General features: G+C 47.0%; 1 protein-coding gene across 2 annotated transcripts; it reads left to right on the forward strand.

Annotated features, from left to right (window-relative positions):
- The first annotated feature begins 4629 nt into the window (after positions 1-4629).
- Positions 4630-17929, forward strand: DPF2 (double PHD fingers 2). 2 transcript variants are annotated; one of them, XM_065937713.1, is made up of 12 exons: positions 4630-4781; positions 9279-9439; positions 9825-9932; positions 10257-10420; positions 11232-11324; positions 11487-11565; positions 12075-12116; positions 13118-13255; positions 13381-13509; positions 13658-13770; positions 14275-14356; positions 16629-17929. In XM_065937713.1, the coding sequence occupies exons 1-12, from the start codon at positions 4750-4752 to the stop codon at positions 16703-16705; spliced, it is 1218 nt and encodes a 405-aa protein (XP_065793785.1). In that variant the 5' UTR covers positions 4630-4749; the 3' UTR covers positions 16706-17929. The 2 variants fall into 2 exon arrangements, with proteins under 2 accessions (XP_065793785.1, XP_065793786.1); XM_065937714.1 differs by lacking the exon at positions 12075-12116.
- The last annotated feature ends 341 nt before the right edge of the window (positions 17930-18270 follow it).

Below are 18270 nucleotides of genomic sequence, written 5' to 3' on the forward strand. Positions count from 1 at the left end.
TGCCAATTAGTACCATTTTCCCTAATTTGCTTTCTTTCTTTAAAAACTTTTTTCCCAACCTTTTGAAAGTAAGTTATAGACATCACGACTTGTCAGTATTTATTTCTGTTAAGTCTTTCTTTAGCTTTCTTGGGCTTTAATTTGTCTTCTTCAGTGTGTGAATTGGTGTATTTCATCACTTTTGTAAAATTATTAATCACTTTCTCTTTAAATATTGCCTTTACACCTTTTCTTTCTCTTCACCTTCTGGGACTCCAATTAAATATATCTTAGATCTCTCTATATTTATTCTCTGTTTCTACTCTAATTCTGTATTTCCTGCCCATATGTCTTCCATGCTGCATTAAGGACATGATGGTATCTTCCTGCATATCTTACAATTCAGTGGTCCCCAACCTCTGGGATCTAATGCCTAATGATCTGAGGTGGAGCTGATGTAAGAATAATAAAGTGCACAATAAATGCAATGCACTCGAATCATCCTGAAACCATCCCGCCCTCCTCCAGTCCATGGAAAACTTGTCTTCCACGAAATGGGTCCCTGGTGACAAAATGGTTGGGGACACTCTGGTAGCACACTTGTTCTGTCTTCAGCCGTGTCTAATATTCTTTTTAACCAATCTTAATTTTGGTTATTGTATTTTTCAGTTGGAGTAGTTCAATGTGATTCTTTAAAAATTCTGTTGTGACACTTAACAGAAATTTGTCACCTGCAGATATTTTTTTTTTTAATTTTTTTATTTTATTTTATTTTTTTTTTACCTGCAGATATTTTTACACTTGTCTTAATCTTCTTTAAACTCAGTAAGCAGTGTTCTTTTATGGTCGGTATCAGATAATTCCAGCATCTGTAATCTCTGTAGGTCAATTTGTGCTTTCTATTGGGTGCAGTCAGTTCTTATGTAAAGTTCCTCGTTTTTTTCTGTGCCTGAATGTCTTTGACTACGTGCTGGATATTGTATATGAAAAAGCACTTTTAAAACATAATTTAAGGCCTTCGATGGCAGTACGTTCTTTCAAAAAGGATATTGCTTCATCCCAAACATGCTCATTTCTACTAGGTGAGCAGAGGCATTATAAGGATGGGTCCACTTTAATCCAAATTCAAGGCTTGAGTTCCTGGGACTACTAGTCCATTGATGTTGGGATCACATCTTAAAGTATATATGTATTAGTATCGGGGTATCTGACTTGGGGTATCTGACCTTGTGCAGGCTCTGAGTTTTGATTTTGACCCTCCCCACCAAAGACCACCAAATAAGAGCTCAGTTTCAGTTATATCTTCAAGATCAGTAAATGTCCCCAAGACAAAAACCGTCCTGAATTCTGGGCTTCAGCTCTGTGTTTCAACCTTCTAAATGCTGGAGCTGTAATTCTTCACTATATTATTAGCTTGTCAATGCTTTTAAGATTTTTTTCCTTTTTTTAAAAGATTTTTTCCTCTGTTTTTTATTTTCTTTTCAGTAGAAAGGTTGGAATTAAATATCCAACCAGGAGGCCTGTCTCCCATTAACTACCTGAATGTGATATTAGAAAGATCTCCAGGGCTTTGTTTACATTTCTCTTCATCCTCAATGGGTAACAGCAATCCTGTTTACCCTAAACAATTAGAATCAATCACCCCAACCATCAATGATACTTCCTTTTTACTTTCTTGCCCAGTGACAGGTAGAACTCAAAACAGCCCACTGGCAATCTCAGATTCTGTTAATAATTCAGAGAAATTATTATTGTGCCCCCTGGTGGAAGCCTTCCTCCCTTGTGTCCTAAAGGCTCTGGATCAGCCAGAACCCAGAGTGTCGAGAACAGAAAACAAACATTTTGCAAAAGAACTATTAGCTGAGATTGCAAGACGCTGCACCCCCACTTCCACTTCTTGGTTCCTGTCTGTAAGAGAAACACAATATGTATCAGTCACTGGTTCAGTGATAGAGTATTTCTTAAAAGAATCCTAACAGAGAGACTTCCCTACTAGTCCAGTGGCTAAGACTATACTCCCAATGCAGGGGGGCCCAGGTTTGATCCCTGTTCAAGGAACTAGATCCCACATGCCCCAACAAAGTGTCCACACGTCACAACTAAAGATCCTACATGCTGCAACAAAGATCAGAGATCCTACATATGGCAACTAAGACCCAGCACAACCAAATAAATAAAAGAAAGAAAAAATCCTAAAAGAATCAAAAGCCATTGGTACTGGGCTCATAAACTGCCTTTCCAATAACAGAGAACTAAGCTAATTATCATTACTAATATCTTTTATTTAAAAACTTTTATTGAGACATACCTACAGAGAAGTGCACAAATCTAGGGTAGGTCAATGAATCTAAGTGAACAAACTTATGTAACCCAGAAAAGCAATATTACTAGCACCTTGGTAGCCACCTTATGCCCCCTCCTTGCTATTATCTTCCAAAGTGAACCACTTTCCTGACTTCTGCCCCCATAGTTTAGCATGTGTGATTATTTAATTTGATATAAATGGAATCACACAATATGTCCTCTTTGGAAATTGGCTTCTTTTTTTCAAATATTAAGTTTTTGAGATTCATTCATGCTGTTGTGTAGCAATAGTTTGTTCTTTTCCATGTTGCTTAATCCACTCTAGTGCTATGGGCATTTGGAATGTTCTAGTTTGGGGCTAATACAATTAATACTGTTGTGAGCATTCTTATACATGGTTTTTCATATATGCATGCACGAATAGAATTGCTGGGTCAGAGGGTATGTGTGTGTTCAGTTCAGTGCTTGCACACTGTCTTAGCTCAGGCTGTTGTAACAAAGTACCATAGACAACAGATATTTATTTCTGACAATTCTGGAGGCTGGGAAATCCAAGATCAAGGTGCCAGCAAATTTGGTTCCTGATGGAATTCCACTTCCTGGCTTGTGGACATCTGCTTTCTTGCTGGGTCCTCACATGGCCTTTCCTCATGGAGAGATCTCCAGCTTCCTCTTCTGGAAGGGCACCAATCCCACCATGAGAACTCCACCCTCAGACTGCATCTAAACTTAATTACTTCTGAAAGACCCCACCTCCAAATACTATCAGACTTAGTGGGTAGGACTTAAACCTATGAATTTCGGGGTGGGGGCTTCCCTGGTGGTTCAGACAGTAAAGAATCTGCCTGCAATGCACGAGACTGGGATTTGATCCCTGAGTTGGGAAGATCCCCTGGAGGAGGGAATGGCTACCCACTCGTGTCCTTGTCTGGAGAATTCCACTGGCAGAGGAGCCAGATGGGCTACAGTCCATGGGGTCGCAGAGTCGAACACAACTGAGCAACTAACACTTCCACTTTTCACAAACATTCATGCTGAAACACATACTTTTGAATTCTTTTGGCGTCACCTTTGATTCCCAGAATCATTTGGGGAACAAGAGTGCAACAGTATTGTCACTAGGTTTTCCTTCCAAGCTGCTGACCTCTATTCTGCAAATTTGGTGCAGGGTAAACAATGACAAATACCACTCAACTCTCACTTGCCAAACTTGATTTTAAGGCACAGTGATGGTAAGATGTGTCCTGATTCTGAAATACTAAAAGGGGGGGGGGGGCGGACAGAGAATACGTGCATCTTAGAATTGATGAAATATGGCATATTACCAGGATGAAACACCAAGCCCTGGGGACTCTGATGGGTCTAGGTAGATGTAAGGATAGCGAGCCAGCAAAAGAAGCTGAAGGAGCTGCCAGTGTGATAGGCAGACACCCAGGAGAATGTGTGTCTCAGAGATGAGTTTGAAAAAGAAGTGAATGGCTAGTGTTGTCATGGGGGTTGATAGGCTGATAAAGACAGGGAGATCTCTAAATCTGTTGAAATGGAGATCGTGGTGTCTTTGTTAGCTGTTTCAATGAACTGATGAGAACAAAATCCCCATTAAACTGGGCAGAGAGACACTTGGAAATAAATCAACAGAGATAGTAAGTATAAACAGAATATGTGCTCTGAAAGGGTGAAAAGAAAGAGGGTGATAAAGGCAAAAAAGGGCTTAAGGAAGGGCTCTGATATTTTTAAAAGAGGATATTAAGCCATGTTTGCAGATGAATTTGCATGATTCAATAGTGAAGGAGAAGTGAATGGTAGAGGAGAGGAAGCTACAGGAGAGAAGTTCTTCAGAGGAGGAAAAGAGCTTAGGGGTAGGAAGCAGGGGAGAAGAGGTGGGGATCAATTAAGTTGGTGGCAGGAAGGTGGGGGAACTTTTGTCAGAACCCAATATTCGGGCTAAAGATTTGCCAGGTTCTTGGAGTTAATATTTCTCTCCCAAAAATGTGCAGCCCAAGAGGAGTGTGCACTGCTCTTACCTTCGGCTACCCACCAAACCCTAGTCTGTACGTGAGGGCAAAGGGCTATTAACTACGAGGTTAAAGGTCGGCGAGGTAACAGGACACATGACCTCCATCTAGACCATCTCTGGGCTTGCCAGTTCTCACCAACCTCTCACCTCCTCATTTCTGGACATGGTCACATTCTCCCTCCCTTCTCCCTTCTCACTAAACGGATGAGGCAAAACAGGAGCAGAAGCCTCGGGGCGCGCGCCCGCCTCTATTGCGCCTACGCATTCGTCCCCGGGTTTCCAGGCCGGGGAGAACCGGCCAGAAGCTCATTCTCCGCCGCTCGCTCTCGGGCGCACGCGCCCGGGTGGCGCTTGCGCAGAAGGACAAGGAAATTGGTTCCCCCTGCGGTCCCAGCGCCTGCGCGCTGCGGGCTCTGGGCCTCCCGGCCTGAGGGAGAGGAGCCGGGAAGATGGCGGCTGTGGTGGAAAATGTAGTGAAGCTGTGAGTGGCCGTTTCTTTCTCTTCTAGGCTGGGAGGTCTTGTGAGGGACCTGGAAGCAGGGGGCGGTGTGGGAACGGACGAGGCGGAGAGAGGGACGTGCCCGGACAGGCCGTGTTGCGACTCCTAGAGGGGAGGGCAACAGGAGACTCGGGAGAAGACGTTGCGCTTCTTTAGAAACTTGTGGAGGCCCTGAGGGGGGCACACGGGAGCCCCTAACGGGCAGCCTCCCTGTGGGGCTGGGCGCTCCTTTAGGCGGAAGGTTTCCAGAGTATGGCTTCCTTGTTGCGTACGAGAGACGGTCCCGGGTTCACCTCAGTTCGGCGGAGCCGGGCCGACCCCCGCGAAGCCCGGCCGCCGACCCCTCCCCATCGGCTGCCCGCAGCGGGCCCCGGCGGAGCAGGCTCGGCCGCCCTGGCGCCGTTAAGCGCTCAGGGCTGTTTTGTTCTGAACAGCCCCGTGACGTTCCTGGGCGGGCGGGGGCGGGGGTGGGGTGGTCCTTTTAGTATCAGGTACCCGAGACCAAAAATATTCCTGGGAAGAATTTGTGGAGGAGCCGATACAGAGGGAAAGAACTTCAGGGAAGAGGGGCTTGGCGCCGGCCAGTCCCAACCGTCAGAAAGCGGGCACTGGACGGACGCAGTCCAGTATGCCCTGGCCGCCCCGAGGGGCATCTAGGTCGGCCGTCTTCGCTTTGCAATACTCTTGGACTGGGCAGATTTCAAGCAAAGTTAAAGTTCATGGTCGTTTGGCAAACTAAGAATGGCCTGTTAGCTGTGAGTTAAAAATGCTTTGGGACTTGATTTAACCCAGCCTCCTCCCCGAAGAAGAATCTAAATGAGTTTTGCAATGGGTTCTTGCCCCCCACCCCTGTCGGCCAATAGCAAGCTCTTTAATGGACACATTTGGCTTGGTGCAGGGGTAGGAAAAATGAGGTGTCCAGTTGTCCAGCTTGGCTTTTGGATTTTGACTGGGTGAGAAGGTAAAGGTTTGGGAACTCTTCTAAGGGGCACACAGCTTCTCATCTGTCTTTGTAGTAGACTGAGCCCCACTCTTCACAAGAGCATTTTTTCTAAGGGTACATTGCTTCTCTCCCTCCCCCTGCCTGGAGCCTTTTCTTTGAGAATGCTTTCCCACTTCCATTAAGCTAAGTGCCTTTTCCTTGTGGGTTTTTTGGTTGTGGTTTTTTTTTTTTTCTAACATGCTTTCAGCTCCATCCTGCTGCCCCTTTCAGCCACCCCTCCTCCCAACACTATTATCTTCCTCTCTGATCTGCCCACTTCAGTTTCCCCAGCTCTCTCTCCAAGCTGACATTTCCCTCAATTTAGAAATGACGCTGCTGATATACCATTTATATGTTATCCATACTGACTCAGATGTTCCTTCTTTGTTTCCCTGCCTTTCTCTTTGTTGACTGCCCCTGTCCCATTGTACAGGGAGGTTTTACACAGGTTTCATGCCTCTCGAAAAAGAATCAAAGCTTCTACCGTGGAAAGCTTACTGTAATGGGGGAATGTCAAAACTTGCCTAGGTGTAAGAGTTTTACGTAGTGAGATTGTTTATGTTGGAAGACTTTCATCTGGGAAATAAGGTCACCAACCCTTTTATGCAATATTGGAAGTGAGGGGTTGCCGGTTTAAATAGAACTTGTTTCTCTTTAAAGATCTGTAGAGATAGTGAGGGTCACCAACTCCTGATTCCTGGGTACCAGTAATAAATAACCAACTTTCTGCTCCTCGGTTCTACCTGTAAAGAGCTGTGGACCACAGTTAATACATTTGCCTACAGAACCTGCTCTTTAAAAAGAGATTTCAGCCTTCCTGTACCGTTCTCGTCCTGGAAAGAGATCCTTTTCTTGACCACGGTGTGCCTAGTCTTCTGACTGCTGAGGTTTTACATCGAGGTCAGGACTACTAGCTCATCTTTTCTGACTTGCATCTTGTTCTGGGAGAAGAATTTTCCTATTTGTAAATTCTCTGTCCCTCCCAAATGTGGTGTCAGAATTGAAACAATCTTTAACGGATCTTACCAGGGTAAAATAATAGTATAAAAGAGCTGTGGTTGCTGAGTGGTTTTGAAATCCTCTAAGTTAGGTAACAAGATCTGAAGAATGATGTTAGCTTAAAATTTCTTGCAGTAGGAGCCTTAGATTCTTAAGAGAACTCTCATTCTTCCTTGCTCTATTCTCATCAGATCCTCTCTTCCTCCAACTTGTATTTCGTTATCAACTCTCTCATTCACAATGCAGTTTGCCCCACCTTCTGAAATCCCTTTTAACTCACAGCTTTGATAGAACATCTCTCTCTCATCCATATCTCAACACCCCCCCCCCCCCGCCACACAGTTTCCAGCCTCCTTGCTCTGACTTTGCAGTTCTCAGCCTGTCTAGCCCTTCCTTCCATCTGACTTACAGTGTCAGTATCAATTTCCATCAGCAGAAACAAAGGCGCTGCCGCACTTAGCCTTGTTTATCCAATTTTCCTCTGTTTAGTGAGGACATGGCTGCCTCCTAAAGGCGAGCAAATATGAGCCTATTCCTTCTCTTTACTCTCCAGCACAGGCTTCATGCCTACCTCAAATTACAGTCATTACAGCATGTTGACTCAAGCCAGACTGTCTTGTGGTGTCACTGCCTGCGTGCAATGTGTGTCTTTGTTGGTTGCTGGGAACGTTCTAAGCTGTGCCTCAGTCGTCTATTGTGGCTGCCCCATGAAAGCTGCTCTTAGATTCCAGAGCAGGGTTTGTTGCTGCAGGTTGAGTTATGAACATAAGCGACAGAGATTTGCTGTGTTCAACTTCTCATGCTTGGAGTCTCCCTCTTGTAGAATATGTCAGAGCTTATCTGGTTCAGCGTCCCTAGTTAGTAGGCACCCCACTCCAGTACTCTTGCCTGGAAAATCCCATGGACGGAGGAGCCTGGTGGGCTGCAGTCCATGGCAGTGCTACGAGTCAGACACAACTGAGCAACTTCACTTTCACTTTTTACTTTCACGCATTGGAGAAGGAAATGGCAACCCACTCCAGTGTTCTTGCCTGGAGAATCCCGGGGACGGTGGAGCCTGATGGGCTGCTGTCTATGGGGTCTCACAGAGTCAGACACGACTGAAGCGACTTAGCAGCAGCAGCAGTAGTCACTAGCATACCTGAGGTCCATGTGGGTTAACTAAATGTCCACATTTATGTGGTGACTTGCAGCCAAGCCAGATCTTTTTACTTCTGAGTCAGGATATTCCAGATACCTTCATGGGTGCTGAGGATATTGTGGGAAAGAAATCATCTGCCCTCAGTTTGTTTACTTTAAGATCAATCAAGGGGAATTCCCTGGTGGTCCAGTGGTTAGGAGTCGGCACTTTCACTGCTAAGGGCATAGGTTCAGTCCCTGGTTGGCAGACTTTAAGATCCTTCAAGCCACATAGTGCGAGGAAAGAAAAAGTTTGCTCAAATATATAAATGTGAATTGAATTAGTTTAAGCTCTAGTATTACTGTGCTTGTTAAACCCTGAAGGATGAGAACAAGGTTGGTTCTATATAGATGCTTCTTAGAACCAGATAACTCCTCACATGGTGCAGTTTTGCAGCTTTTTAAAGCGCTTAAAAAATTCGGATTTCAGAGTAAGTCTTTTGAGTTCAAAAAGGTTTTCTTTAAAAAATTGATGGTGTGAGAATGGAGAAGGGTCTAGAAGAGGCCTCTGTCCAAACAGGTTTTATATCAGTGTAATGGTACTCAGTAGAAAGTAGGCTTCAAGGGTGTTTACATATTTCCAAATGTTTTCTATTGGTTGTAAAGTTAGTATATAGAATTAGCTACTTTGCAAATAGCTAGTTTAAAACTCAAAAGATATAGAATGGCACAAAGGAGAAAGTCCCCTAGTCACCTGGTTTTTCTCTTGGATGCCTACAGTTTCTCTTGCACCACTTAGGGACATAAAAGGTAGCATCTCATAACACTCCTCAGCCCTGTACCTTTTTTTTTTTTTTGTAGTTATCTTAGAGATTGTTTAATATTTGTACATGAAGAGCTTCCTTTTTTTTTTTTTTTTAATAGCTAAGTTGAATTTCTTTTTATGGATGGAGTTCGCTAAACTTTAGTAAGTCCCCCCAGATCTTTTGAACTCGTCTTTGTAAACAGGAGTAACTTCAACTTCTCAGAATCCTGAGGGGTAAGAGAAGTAGCACTTTGGTTACCAAAGGGTTGGATTCATGAGTGGCACAGAATGAACATTATTTTCTTCCCCTCTTTGTGGATTAGGCTAAGGACTGATTAGACACAGGGTGCAATCATGTGCTCTGACAGTAATTTATTTGTAAGATACTTTTCCTTATAATGGCCAAGTGAAGGGGTTTGGTGTCCCATGAGGCAGAAATGGAAGCAAATAAAAGCAGAGTGACATTCTCCCAGTCCCTTGAGCCTTCTAGAGAAGCAGATGGCAAGGGAAAGGGATAGCCCAGCACATAAACACACATGTGTGCAGTCACACCTGAGTTTTGTCTTTTCTGCAGGCTTGGGGAGCAGTATTACAAAGATGCCATGGAGCAGTGCCACAATTACAATGCCCGCCTCTGTGCTGAGCGCAGTGTACGCCTGCCTTTCTTGGACTCACAGACGGGAGTAGCCCAGAGTAACTGTTATATCTGGATGGAAAAGCGACATCGGGGTCCAGGTGAGAATCCACTCAGGAGCCCAGGGAGAAGCAGCTTCCTCATCTTAGGTGATGAGCCAGCTGAATGGGTTTTCCCTTTTGCTTTCCACCCAGGGATGCATACGGTCTTCCCATGACTAGAAACCTGGAGAGGTAGAAACAACTTTTGTTTTCCACAGGGCTATACTGCTCAGGGTCTTGCTGGGCTCTGGAGAGCTATGTGTTAGCCAAGGCCCCTGAGTCTGTTTTCTTGTCCATAAGCCATAAGCCATGCCTCCTCCAACCCCGGCACTCACCATCCATATTCCTCCCTTGCTCTAGAACGCTACTCATGTAGAAAGTGTTTGATACTATTTTCTAGGGCTGTGTTAGGGTTTGATTTCTCTCTTTTTCCTTCCTTCCTTAGGATTGGCCTCTGGGCAGCTGTACTCTTACCCTGCCCGGCGCTGGCGGAAAAAGCGGCGAGCCCACCCTCCTGAGGATCCAAGGCTTTCTTTCCCATCTATTAAACCAGGTAAAGCACAGTCCTCCCTGAGCGGGATATACCCTTCTGCATAGTCAGAGGCCTGCTAATCACTTGTTACATACCAGGCCCAGTGCTAGATTCTAAAGCTACCAAAATGAATGAGATGTGAGTCTCTCTGTAAAGAATTCAGTCTAATAGTTAAGAGACAAGTAAACAGATAAGTTATGATGCCAAGTAAACCAAAGCATCTTTGTTCCTGGGCAGCCAGAGACCAGAAGACAGTGACTGGCTTGTGATTGGTCTGACACTGTAGACCAGGCAGGTCTGTGTTCAGCCCTTCTGAGCCTCACCTCCTCCTGACCTTGCCCGCAGACACAGACCAGACCCTGAAGAAGGAGGGGCTGATCTCTCAGGACGGCAGTAGTTTAGAGGCTCTGTTACGCACCGACCCCCTGGAGAAGCGAGGCGCCCCCGATCCCCGAGTTGATGACGACAGCCTGGGCGAGTTTCCTGTAACGAACAGTCGAGCGCGGAAGGTACACAATTAACACTGTGGTTAAGGAAACTGGAGGAAACCAGTCTCCTCTTCATCAGAGGCCACCCAGTAATCAAAATAGCAGCAGAAGCTATGGGCCATGGGGGGCCCCTGCTCTTCTGTTCCTGCCCCATTCCTTAATGAGCGCTGGGTACTGACTGGCTTCATTGTCACCATCCTGTCTTTCCTGTTCTTTTCTCATAACTATAGACTCTCATCTTATGTTGCCACCAGAGTTTTTTTAGTGCCTGGGGTTACATAGGTGATGTCCCTGCCAACAAGGAAGCGAAAAGTGTACATAAAAATATGTCAGGCACTATGCTAAGCGCTTTTCTATCATTTTCTGCAGTCTCTACAATCTTAGGAAATAGGTACCATTACCCATTTCACATACCTGGGAGCTGCAACACATTAGTGAAAAGAAAAACTTGCCACAAGTAAGCAGCAAAGCTCCAGTTTAACTCTAGGAAGTCAGGTGTTGGAAGGGAACCGCTGCTGACATGCTCCCAGGTGGCAGATCAGAGGCAGAAGAGGGCATGCTACTTGGGCTATCAGGGATATTTTTATGAAAACATGGCGTTTGATTTAGCTACTTGGAGATGGTGAGAAAGGCATTCCAGGCTAGGGGAACAACATGAAGAAAGGCCCAGAGAAAGGAGAGCCCGAAGCCTTGAAAGAACAGCAGTGAGGAGTGAGGCTGGAGTGGAGCTGCTGGGTCATGGAGGCGGCTTTGGCAGCCTTGGCCAGTCCCATCATGGGGGAACTGTTGGATGTTCTCATTTCTGCCCTTCCTAATCCTCCTGTCTACTCAGCGGATCCTAGAACCAGATGACTTCCTGGATGACCTTGATGATGAGGACTATGAAGAAGACACTCCCAAACGTCGGGGCAAGGGGAAGTCCAAGGTGAGGGGCAGCCTGGGGGGTTGGGGAGCCTGCAGAGTCCCACTGTCTTACTGCTTCTTGTTGCTGCCATCCTTCCTGAATGAGATTAGCAGCCACTACCAGGAGAGTAACTCTTCAGGCCTAGACACCTTAGTAAGGGCATCTTTTTGCTCTTCTTTGCAGAGTAAAGGTGTGGGCAGTGCCCGTAAGAAGCTGGATGCTTCCATCCTGGAGGATCGGGACAAACCCTATGCCTGTGACAGTGAGTGCCTCACGAGTGGGTGGGTAGTCCTTGCCTTGGACCCAGCTCCTCAGGATATGAGAGGAGGGAAAGTTGTATTCTTGCTGAAAGTGGTAAAACAAGCTTGGACTCTTGTCCTGCCTGCTGACTGGTTCCCTCTGAGATCCCTAAGAGGCCCTGGCCTCTGCTGCACGATGGGTGAGCTTTGCATGCTCTGGGGGAGATTTCTGCTGTCCTCTGGGGTGGGGGTGCCCATGAGGGACACACAGCAGGCAAAGTTGGCCTCTTAGTAGATGACATCTGGGCCTGCTGGCCCCAATCAAGTCAGGCCCCAGGAGTCCAACGCTGACTTTTCCAACGTCTGTTCCCTCTTCCCCTTTTCTCTGACTCACCCCACTTCTGTCCCTCCACCCTGGGAGCACCGTCACCGCTGGGGTTTCTCTCTCGTTTGCTCTGCTTTCCTGCTGCTGCCGTACCTGTCTTAAGTGTACCAAGGCCCTCTTCTCATGACTTTTCTTTCTGTCTTTCAGATAGTTTCAAACAAAAGCATACCTCGAAAGCGCCCCAGAGAGGTAGCTCTCTCAACTTCTCAGACTTTTGGTTTTCCTATCCCTTTTTCCCTTCTCCCTTTGTTCCTGCCTTTCTCATCTGTGATGCTAGTGTTAAGGTCCCTGGAATGGCATGGAGATAGGAGCCCTGGACCTTCTGTTGCGGTCCACTCCTCACAGTCCTGGAAGCTGCTTCTATCTGCTTGTCTCCACCACATTGCTCTAGGGCTGCTTGGGCCCACTGCATGGGGTGGCTTCAGAAGCATTCTGAGGGACCCGTTATCCCAGCTCCCTCTGCTCCCGCTTCCCCAAAACAGATATGTGGTGGTCAGCTAACATTCCCCATCATCCCGCCACCCTTTCCATCCCTTCCCCATTCCTTTCCTGCCACCCCCGTATTCTTGGTATCACTGCTCAAAGGTACAGGGTGCCTCGTGGGGATCTGCTCTCCTTGCTGGTTGAGGGGTCGTTGGTTGGACAGAGCACTGATGTGGGCATATCTTTGAGTTTCTCTGGGGGACAGCTACCCCAGCAGACTCAGTTGATAGATTTTCCCCGAGAGATCCACCCCTACTTCTTTATTTGGGCAGAGGTGGGCTGTGTTGTATATAGGGAGTAGCATGAGCCTACATTTACTGAAAGGTAAAAAAGTTTGCAGTCTTAGCTTTCCTCCTGCCTGCCATTATTCCCAAACTATAGAAGGTCCCTTTCCTTCCTGACCTGGACCTCCCCAGACTATTCCCAGGGCAGGCAGAATGTAAGGGCTCAGTCTCCCAGACAGCTTGAGTGGAGGAGTAGAGATGGCTGTGCTCTGGGCTTTAGTAAGTGGAGGAACCATGGAAGCTTGAGAGCACCTGGGCCTGATGTTCCTGGTCACGGGGAGGCGGCTCTCAGTAAAGGTCTGTCCCTGAGCAGAGCTGATGGGGGTGGTTACCTCTGCTCAGGTGGAGCCTACAGCTTAGAGGGGCAGGGATGAGGTGCCCTCAGATCCTAACACCTTTCTCTGCAATCTTCTCCCCACTCAGTTTGTGGAAAACGTTACAAGAACCGACCAGGCCTCAGTTACCACTATGCCCACTCCCACTTGGCTGAGGAGGAGGGTGAGGACAAAGAAGACTCACAGCCACCCACCCCAGTTTCCCAGAGGTCCGAGGAGCAGAAATGTAAGCTGGTGTCAGGTGGGGCAAGCAGGAGTCAGCCTGGCTGTGAAAAACCCTCCTCGCAGGGATGTCAAGAGACCCAGAGGCCCACATGGGTATCATCTGAGTTTTTCCCTTTCCCGTTACAGCCAAAAAGGGTCCTGATGGATTGGCCCTGCCCAACAACTACTGCGATTTCTGCCTGGGGGACTCCAAGATCAACAAGAAGACAGGACAGCCCGAGGAGCTGGTGTCCTGTTCTGACTGTGGCCGCTCAGGTATCTCCAACCCAGGGGCAGTACAGCCCCTGCCGGCACCCAGACCCTGAGGGGCCCATGGCTCACCAGCATCCAGTGGCTCTTATAGCCAGGTCCCCTCACTGCTCCCCAGTCTTCAGCTCCCTGATTCACTCGTTCTCCTCCATAGGGCATCCGTCCTGCCTCCAATTCACCCCCGTGATGATGGCAGCAGTGAAGACCTACCGCTGGCAGTGCATCGAGTGCAAGTGCTGCAACATCTGTGGCACCTCCGAGAATGACGTGCGTGTCCCCCACCCCCAGCCCAGCACACTCCTGCTCAGCTTTTCCTGTCCTTTCCACCTTTGATTTGCTTGGCAGGTGTTCCCTGAGTATCTGCTTGGTGTCAGACCCTGTTTTAGGCACTAAGGACGCTGAAGACAAACAATGTCCCTACGTTCATAGGCTTTACACTCTTGTGTGAACAAGCAATTAGCAAGGAAATGAGTGACATCTTTATGATGTTCTATGCAGAGAATGAAACCAGTATTTTGGTTAACTGTTAGAGTAAGTGAATAACTGATTTAGGTAGCGAGGTCTTTTCTGAGGCTGTTGGGGTCCGGGTGGGATGACAGTGACTTTCTGGGTGGAGCGGGACAGCAGTGGTTTTTTGACCAGAGGGTCCCACATCTGTTCTTCCTGCCATCTGCCCCCGCCCCTCTTGGAAGAACCCTCCTAACCCATTCAGCGGCCCAGGCAAGGGGAGTCGTTCACCTCCCCCTTCCTCTTCCATCTCACCTCCTCTAGGATCAGCTGCTCTTCTGTGATGACTGCGATCGTGGCTACCACATGTATTGTTTAACCCCGTCCATGTCTGAGCCTCCTGAAGGTAGGTTTCCCTGTACTCTTACTTAGAACAAGTAGTTATTAGTGACTTGGAAAGTCACTTATACAGTGAGTGTATTCCCGTTATCAGTGATACAGTCTTCCAGGTTAGGGAGTAGGCTGTTAGCCTTCACTCAGTTCAGAGTGCTTTACGAGCATTGCAACTTCTAGGGTTTAACATTCTTACATTATCACCAGATAACATGTACAGCCACAGAAAATGGACAGCCTAAAAGAAAACATGCTGAGCAGAAAATAATTACCAGAGGAGAGATCTGTTATCCTTCAACCAGCCTACAAAACTCAGACATAGTTTGTCCAGTGAGGGACTTTGGTTTCACCACTCCATGCCTGACAGATTTGAGTGTTCATTTCCACCAGTTGGGAGAGGGAGCTGAACCTGGAACCTGAACAATTTGCTCCGGCCCTCCAGCAGTGCTTAGTAAGATGCTTCAAATTTATGGAAGGTCTTCGATGAAACCAGTGGGGACACCAAAAAGTGGCTGTCTCTCCACAAGTCCTCTTCTCACCAGATTTCTGTGCTGAAGTCCCTCCTTTATAGAAATTCAGAAGCTTACTCAGGAGTACATGAAGCCTAGGAGCTGTTCCTGTGACAGAGGATGTGGGCCAGCATTATAGGCGAGAGAAAGTAGCTCACTGCCTGATGTGACCTGACTTGCAGTGTAGGTCAGACTGCTGTCACCTCCTAGAGGAGGATGTCACTAACAAAGTCTGAGGGTCCTTTAACAGCTGCAGGGAAGCACTCACTCTGTCTTTCATCTGTCACACCACATTTGTTTGTTTTATCTGTCAGGCAACATTTAGGGAGAAGTAGCATGTTTGGTGGAGAAGGAAATGGCAACCCACTCCAGTGTTTTTGCCTGGGGAATCCCAGGGATGGGGGAGCCTGGTGGGCTGCCGTCTATGGGATCACACAGAGTCGGACATGACTGAAGTGACTTAGCAGCAGCATGTTTGGTATTTTTTTTTTAACCATAAAATACCAATTCATAGGCAAAATTCTGCATTAACTGTAGAAAGGCTTTTCTGTGGAAGTGCTGTCAGACATTGAGGTAGTAGAGAGTTGCAGGCAGCTCGGGAGTACCCACTAGAACCATCAAATGGTCCAGCCTCTAGGTCAGGAACTCCAAACTATGACCCCAGGCCAAACCGAGCTGAACCTAGTATATTTAACTCACAAGCTAAAAATTATTTTTACATTTTTAAACAGTTTTAAAAAAAAGACTTGAAACTATGTGACTTACAAAGCCTAAGGTAGTTAACACTGTCTGGCAGTTTACAGAAAGATTTTTATCTTGGTTTTTTTTTTTTTTTTTTATGAAACCAGACTTGGGTCACAGTAAGTTGCATCATCATAGCTGGCCCCCTTTTCCTCTTATTGGGTCCTCAGCCTCTGCTCAGACACCTGGTGATGGTAGAGAGCCCTTCTCTTCTGTCTGTGGGCTTTGCAGAAAACGCTACTGTGGAATCAGTATTGGTTTCTCTAGACCCTCTATTCATGATTTTTATTCTAGCCTTTGGGGCCATGAGAACAAAGTCTGGCTCTTCTGTAATCACAAATTTAAAGCTCGGTTGCTTTAAAAAAGTTTTATGTCTCTCCAGGTCCTATTTAGTGATTATAATTTATTAGAGGTCTTGGGAATCTGTTTTCTAAAATAGGCCTCTATGGAGAAGGAAATGGCAACCCACTCCAGTATTTTTGCCTAGAAAATTCCATGGGCAGAGGAGCCTAGTGGGCTACAGTCCATGGGGATACAGTTCAGCAACTAAACAACAACAATAACAGGAACTGTGGAACAGCTGCAACAAAGATGAGTATTTTATTTTAAATCTCTTATAAGATAAAATTTCAACTGTACAGTATTCCCCACAAGTCAACTAACTTATATAAGATTCACACATTTCCCATTCTATAAAAGTGAAATTTCATGTCTTGATGTCTCATTCTTGAGGGTACTGTCAGAACTGCCTGAAAATGGAAACAGCTATTATTTGGATAAAAGAGAGTTTTAAAAAAAAAAAAAAAAAAAGGCCCCCAGGTGATTCTTTCTTTCATCTCCATTGAGAATTGTTTTTCATGCTGTTTGAAGACCTAGAGTTTGTCCCCGCTCAGGATAACTGTGAGACTTTGCTGCTGCAGCACGCCTCCAGTCCTGCCTGCAGCCAGTCCTGCCACTGGAGGTGAGGGGTGGGGGTCAAAGGACAGCAGCTGAGGACTGTGTGGAGCCCTCCTAACCCTTTATGCTTCTCTGCAGGAAGTTGGAGCTGCCACTTGTGTCTGGACCTGTTGAAGGAAAAAGCTTCCATCTACCAGAATCAGAACTCCTCTTGATGTGGCCACCCCCGACCCCTCATACATCTAGGGCTGTTCTCTCCTCCTCTGTTTTTCATACCCACTTTCCCTTCCCCCTCTCTTTCTCAAGTCCAGAGAATCGCAGGGTGGTCATGCCACCCTGCCTTTGGCAGCAGCAAGCTGAGGTGGTAGCTCTGACCACCTCCGGCCCCAGGCCCTCAGGGAGAACGGAGCAGCACACTGCTCCAGGGCATGGCTGTGGGCCCAGCTTCTCCCTGCTCTCCCTGAAGTGCGTTCACTCTGTCTGCCTTGGGCCGAGGCCCTGGTGATCACAGGGTTCAAACCTCCGAGAAAGAGTGGGAGAGCTGCTCACTTCTCTCATCTCGGCCTCCACTCTGGCCCCAGGGTTTTCCCTTCCTGTGGAGGTGAGTCAGACTGGGGCCTATGCCAGAGCAGCTGGGAGTGAGAACTGAGCAAGCTGGCAAGCAGCTGCCCATGCCCTCGTGCTGCTTAGCCTCACCGCCTCCTTCCCCGAGTGGCTTTCTGCGGCCGTCTGTTCCTGCAACCCAGGATCCTTTACCTGAGCCAGGACGCTCTTGGTCCTGCTCCTGACTCTACCCGGTTCCCATCGACCTGCCCCAGGGGGAGTAGCAGCCTCACCCTGATGTTCCTTGTGCTTGCCTGTTTCATTCTCACAGGCCCTGGTCTCTAGTGACTGAAGCATTCCCCACCCTTGTTATTTTCTGTCTTCTGCCCCGCCCCCCTCCTTATTCCCTTTGGTTTTGTGGGGAGAGGGGAAGCATCACGGGGCCAGGCCAGAAGCTTGGGGGCCACTGGGAGATATTGGATAATGTGCCTGTTTTTTAACTCGATGAAAAAGCCTACCTCCGAAATCCCCTTTTTGTTCTTCCTGGACCTGGGCATTCAGCTCCTGCCCTTAACTGAATTGGGAGCCTCTGCCGCCTGCTCTGTGTATCCTGTCTCCTGGGTCGTGGGGAAGCCACCTAGACATCTCTTTCTTCCCTCGCACACTTGGCTAGCAGCTGGTAAGGTCTTCACACCCTGATTCTTTAATTTTCTGCCTGGTGACACTTTAAGTAATAGGGGGAACTGTTCATCCCAGGACAGCCTGGAATGTCCTTCCCCTTGGCTGTGGGCAGGCCCTAATTCACTGTCACTTTGGAGTTGAGGTGTCTTTTTTTTTTCTTTCTTTCCTTAGTTCCTATTCTAAGCATTAGTACAAATAAACATTTTTACACAGAGCCTTCTAGTTTCTTTTATCTCTAGATCTCCTTTCCTGCTTAAGGCCACTTTATCCTAAAACTTCTTCCTAAGGACAGTGGTTTTTAAATGTTTCGAGGCATAGCTTTTCACCCAACTTAAAATTTTTGCTTAACCTTAGTAGATTAAGTTGATACAAAATTGGGTACTTTGTTTTAATCTTTTATGTAAATTAATTTATGACAATATCTTATAAAGAAAAATGAAGTTGTTTTGATTAATACAAAGTTTGGGGGCACTCCTGGTGGCTCAGTGGTGGTGAATCCACCTGCCATCACAGGAGAAACAGGTTCAGTCCCTGGTCTGGGAAGATTCAATGTGCC

Source organism: Muntiacus reevesi, chromosome 5 (genome assembly GCF_963930625.1).
Source record: "Muntiacus reevesi chromosome 5, mMunRee1.1, whole genome shotgun sequence".
NCBI classification, from domain to species: Eukaryota; Metazoa; Chordata; class Mammalia; order Artiodactyla; family Cervidae; genus Muntiacus; species Muntiacus reevesi.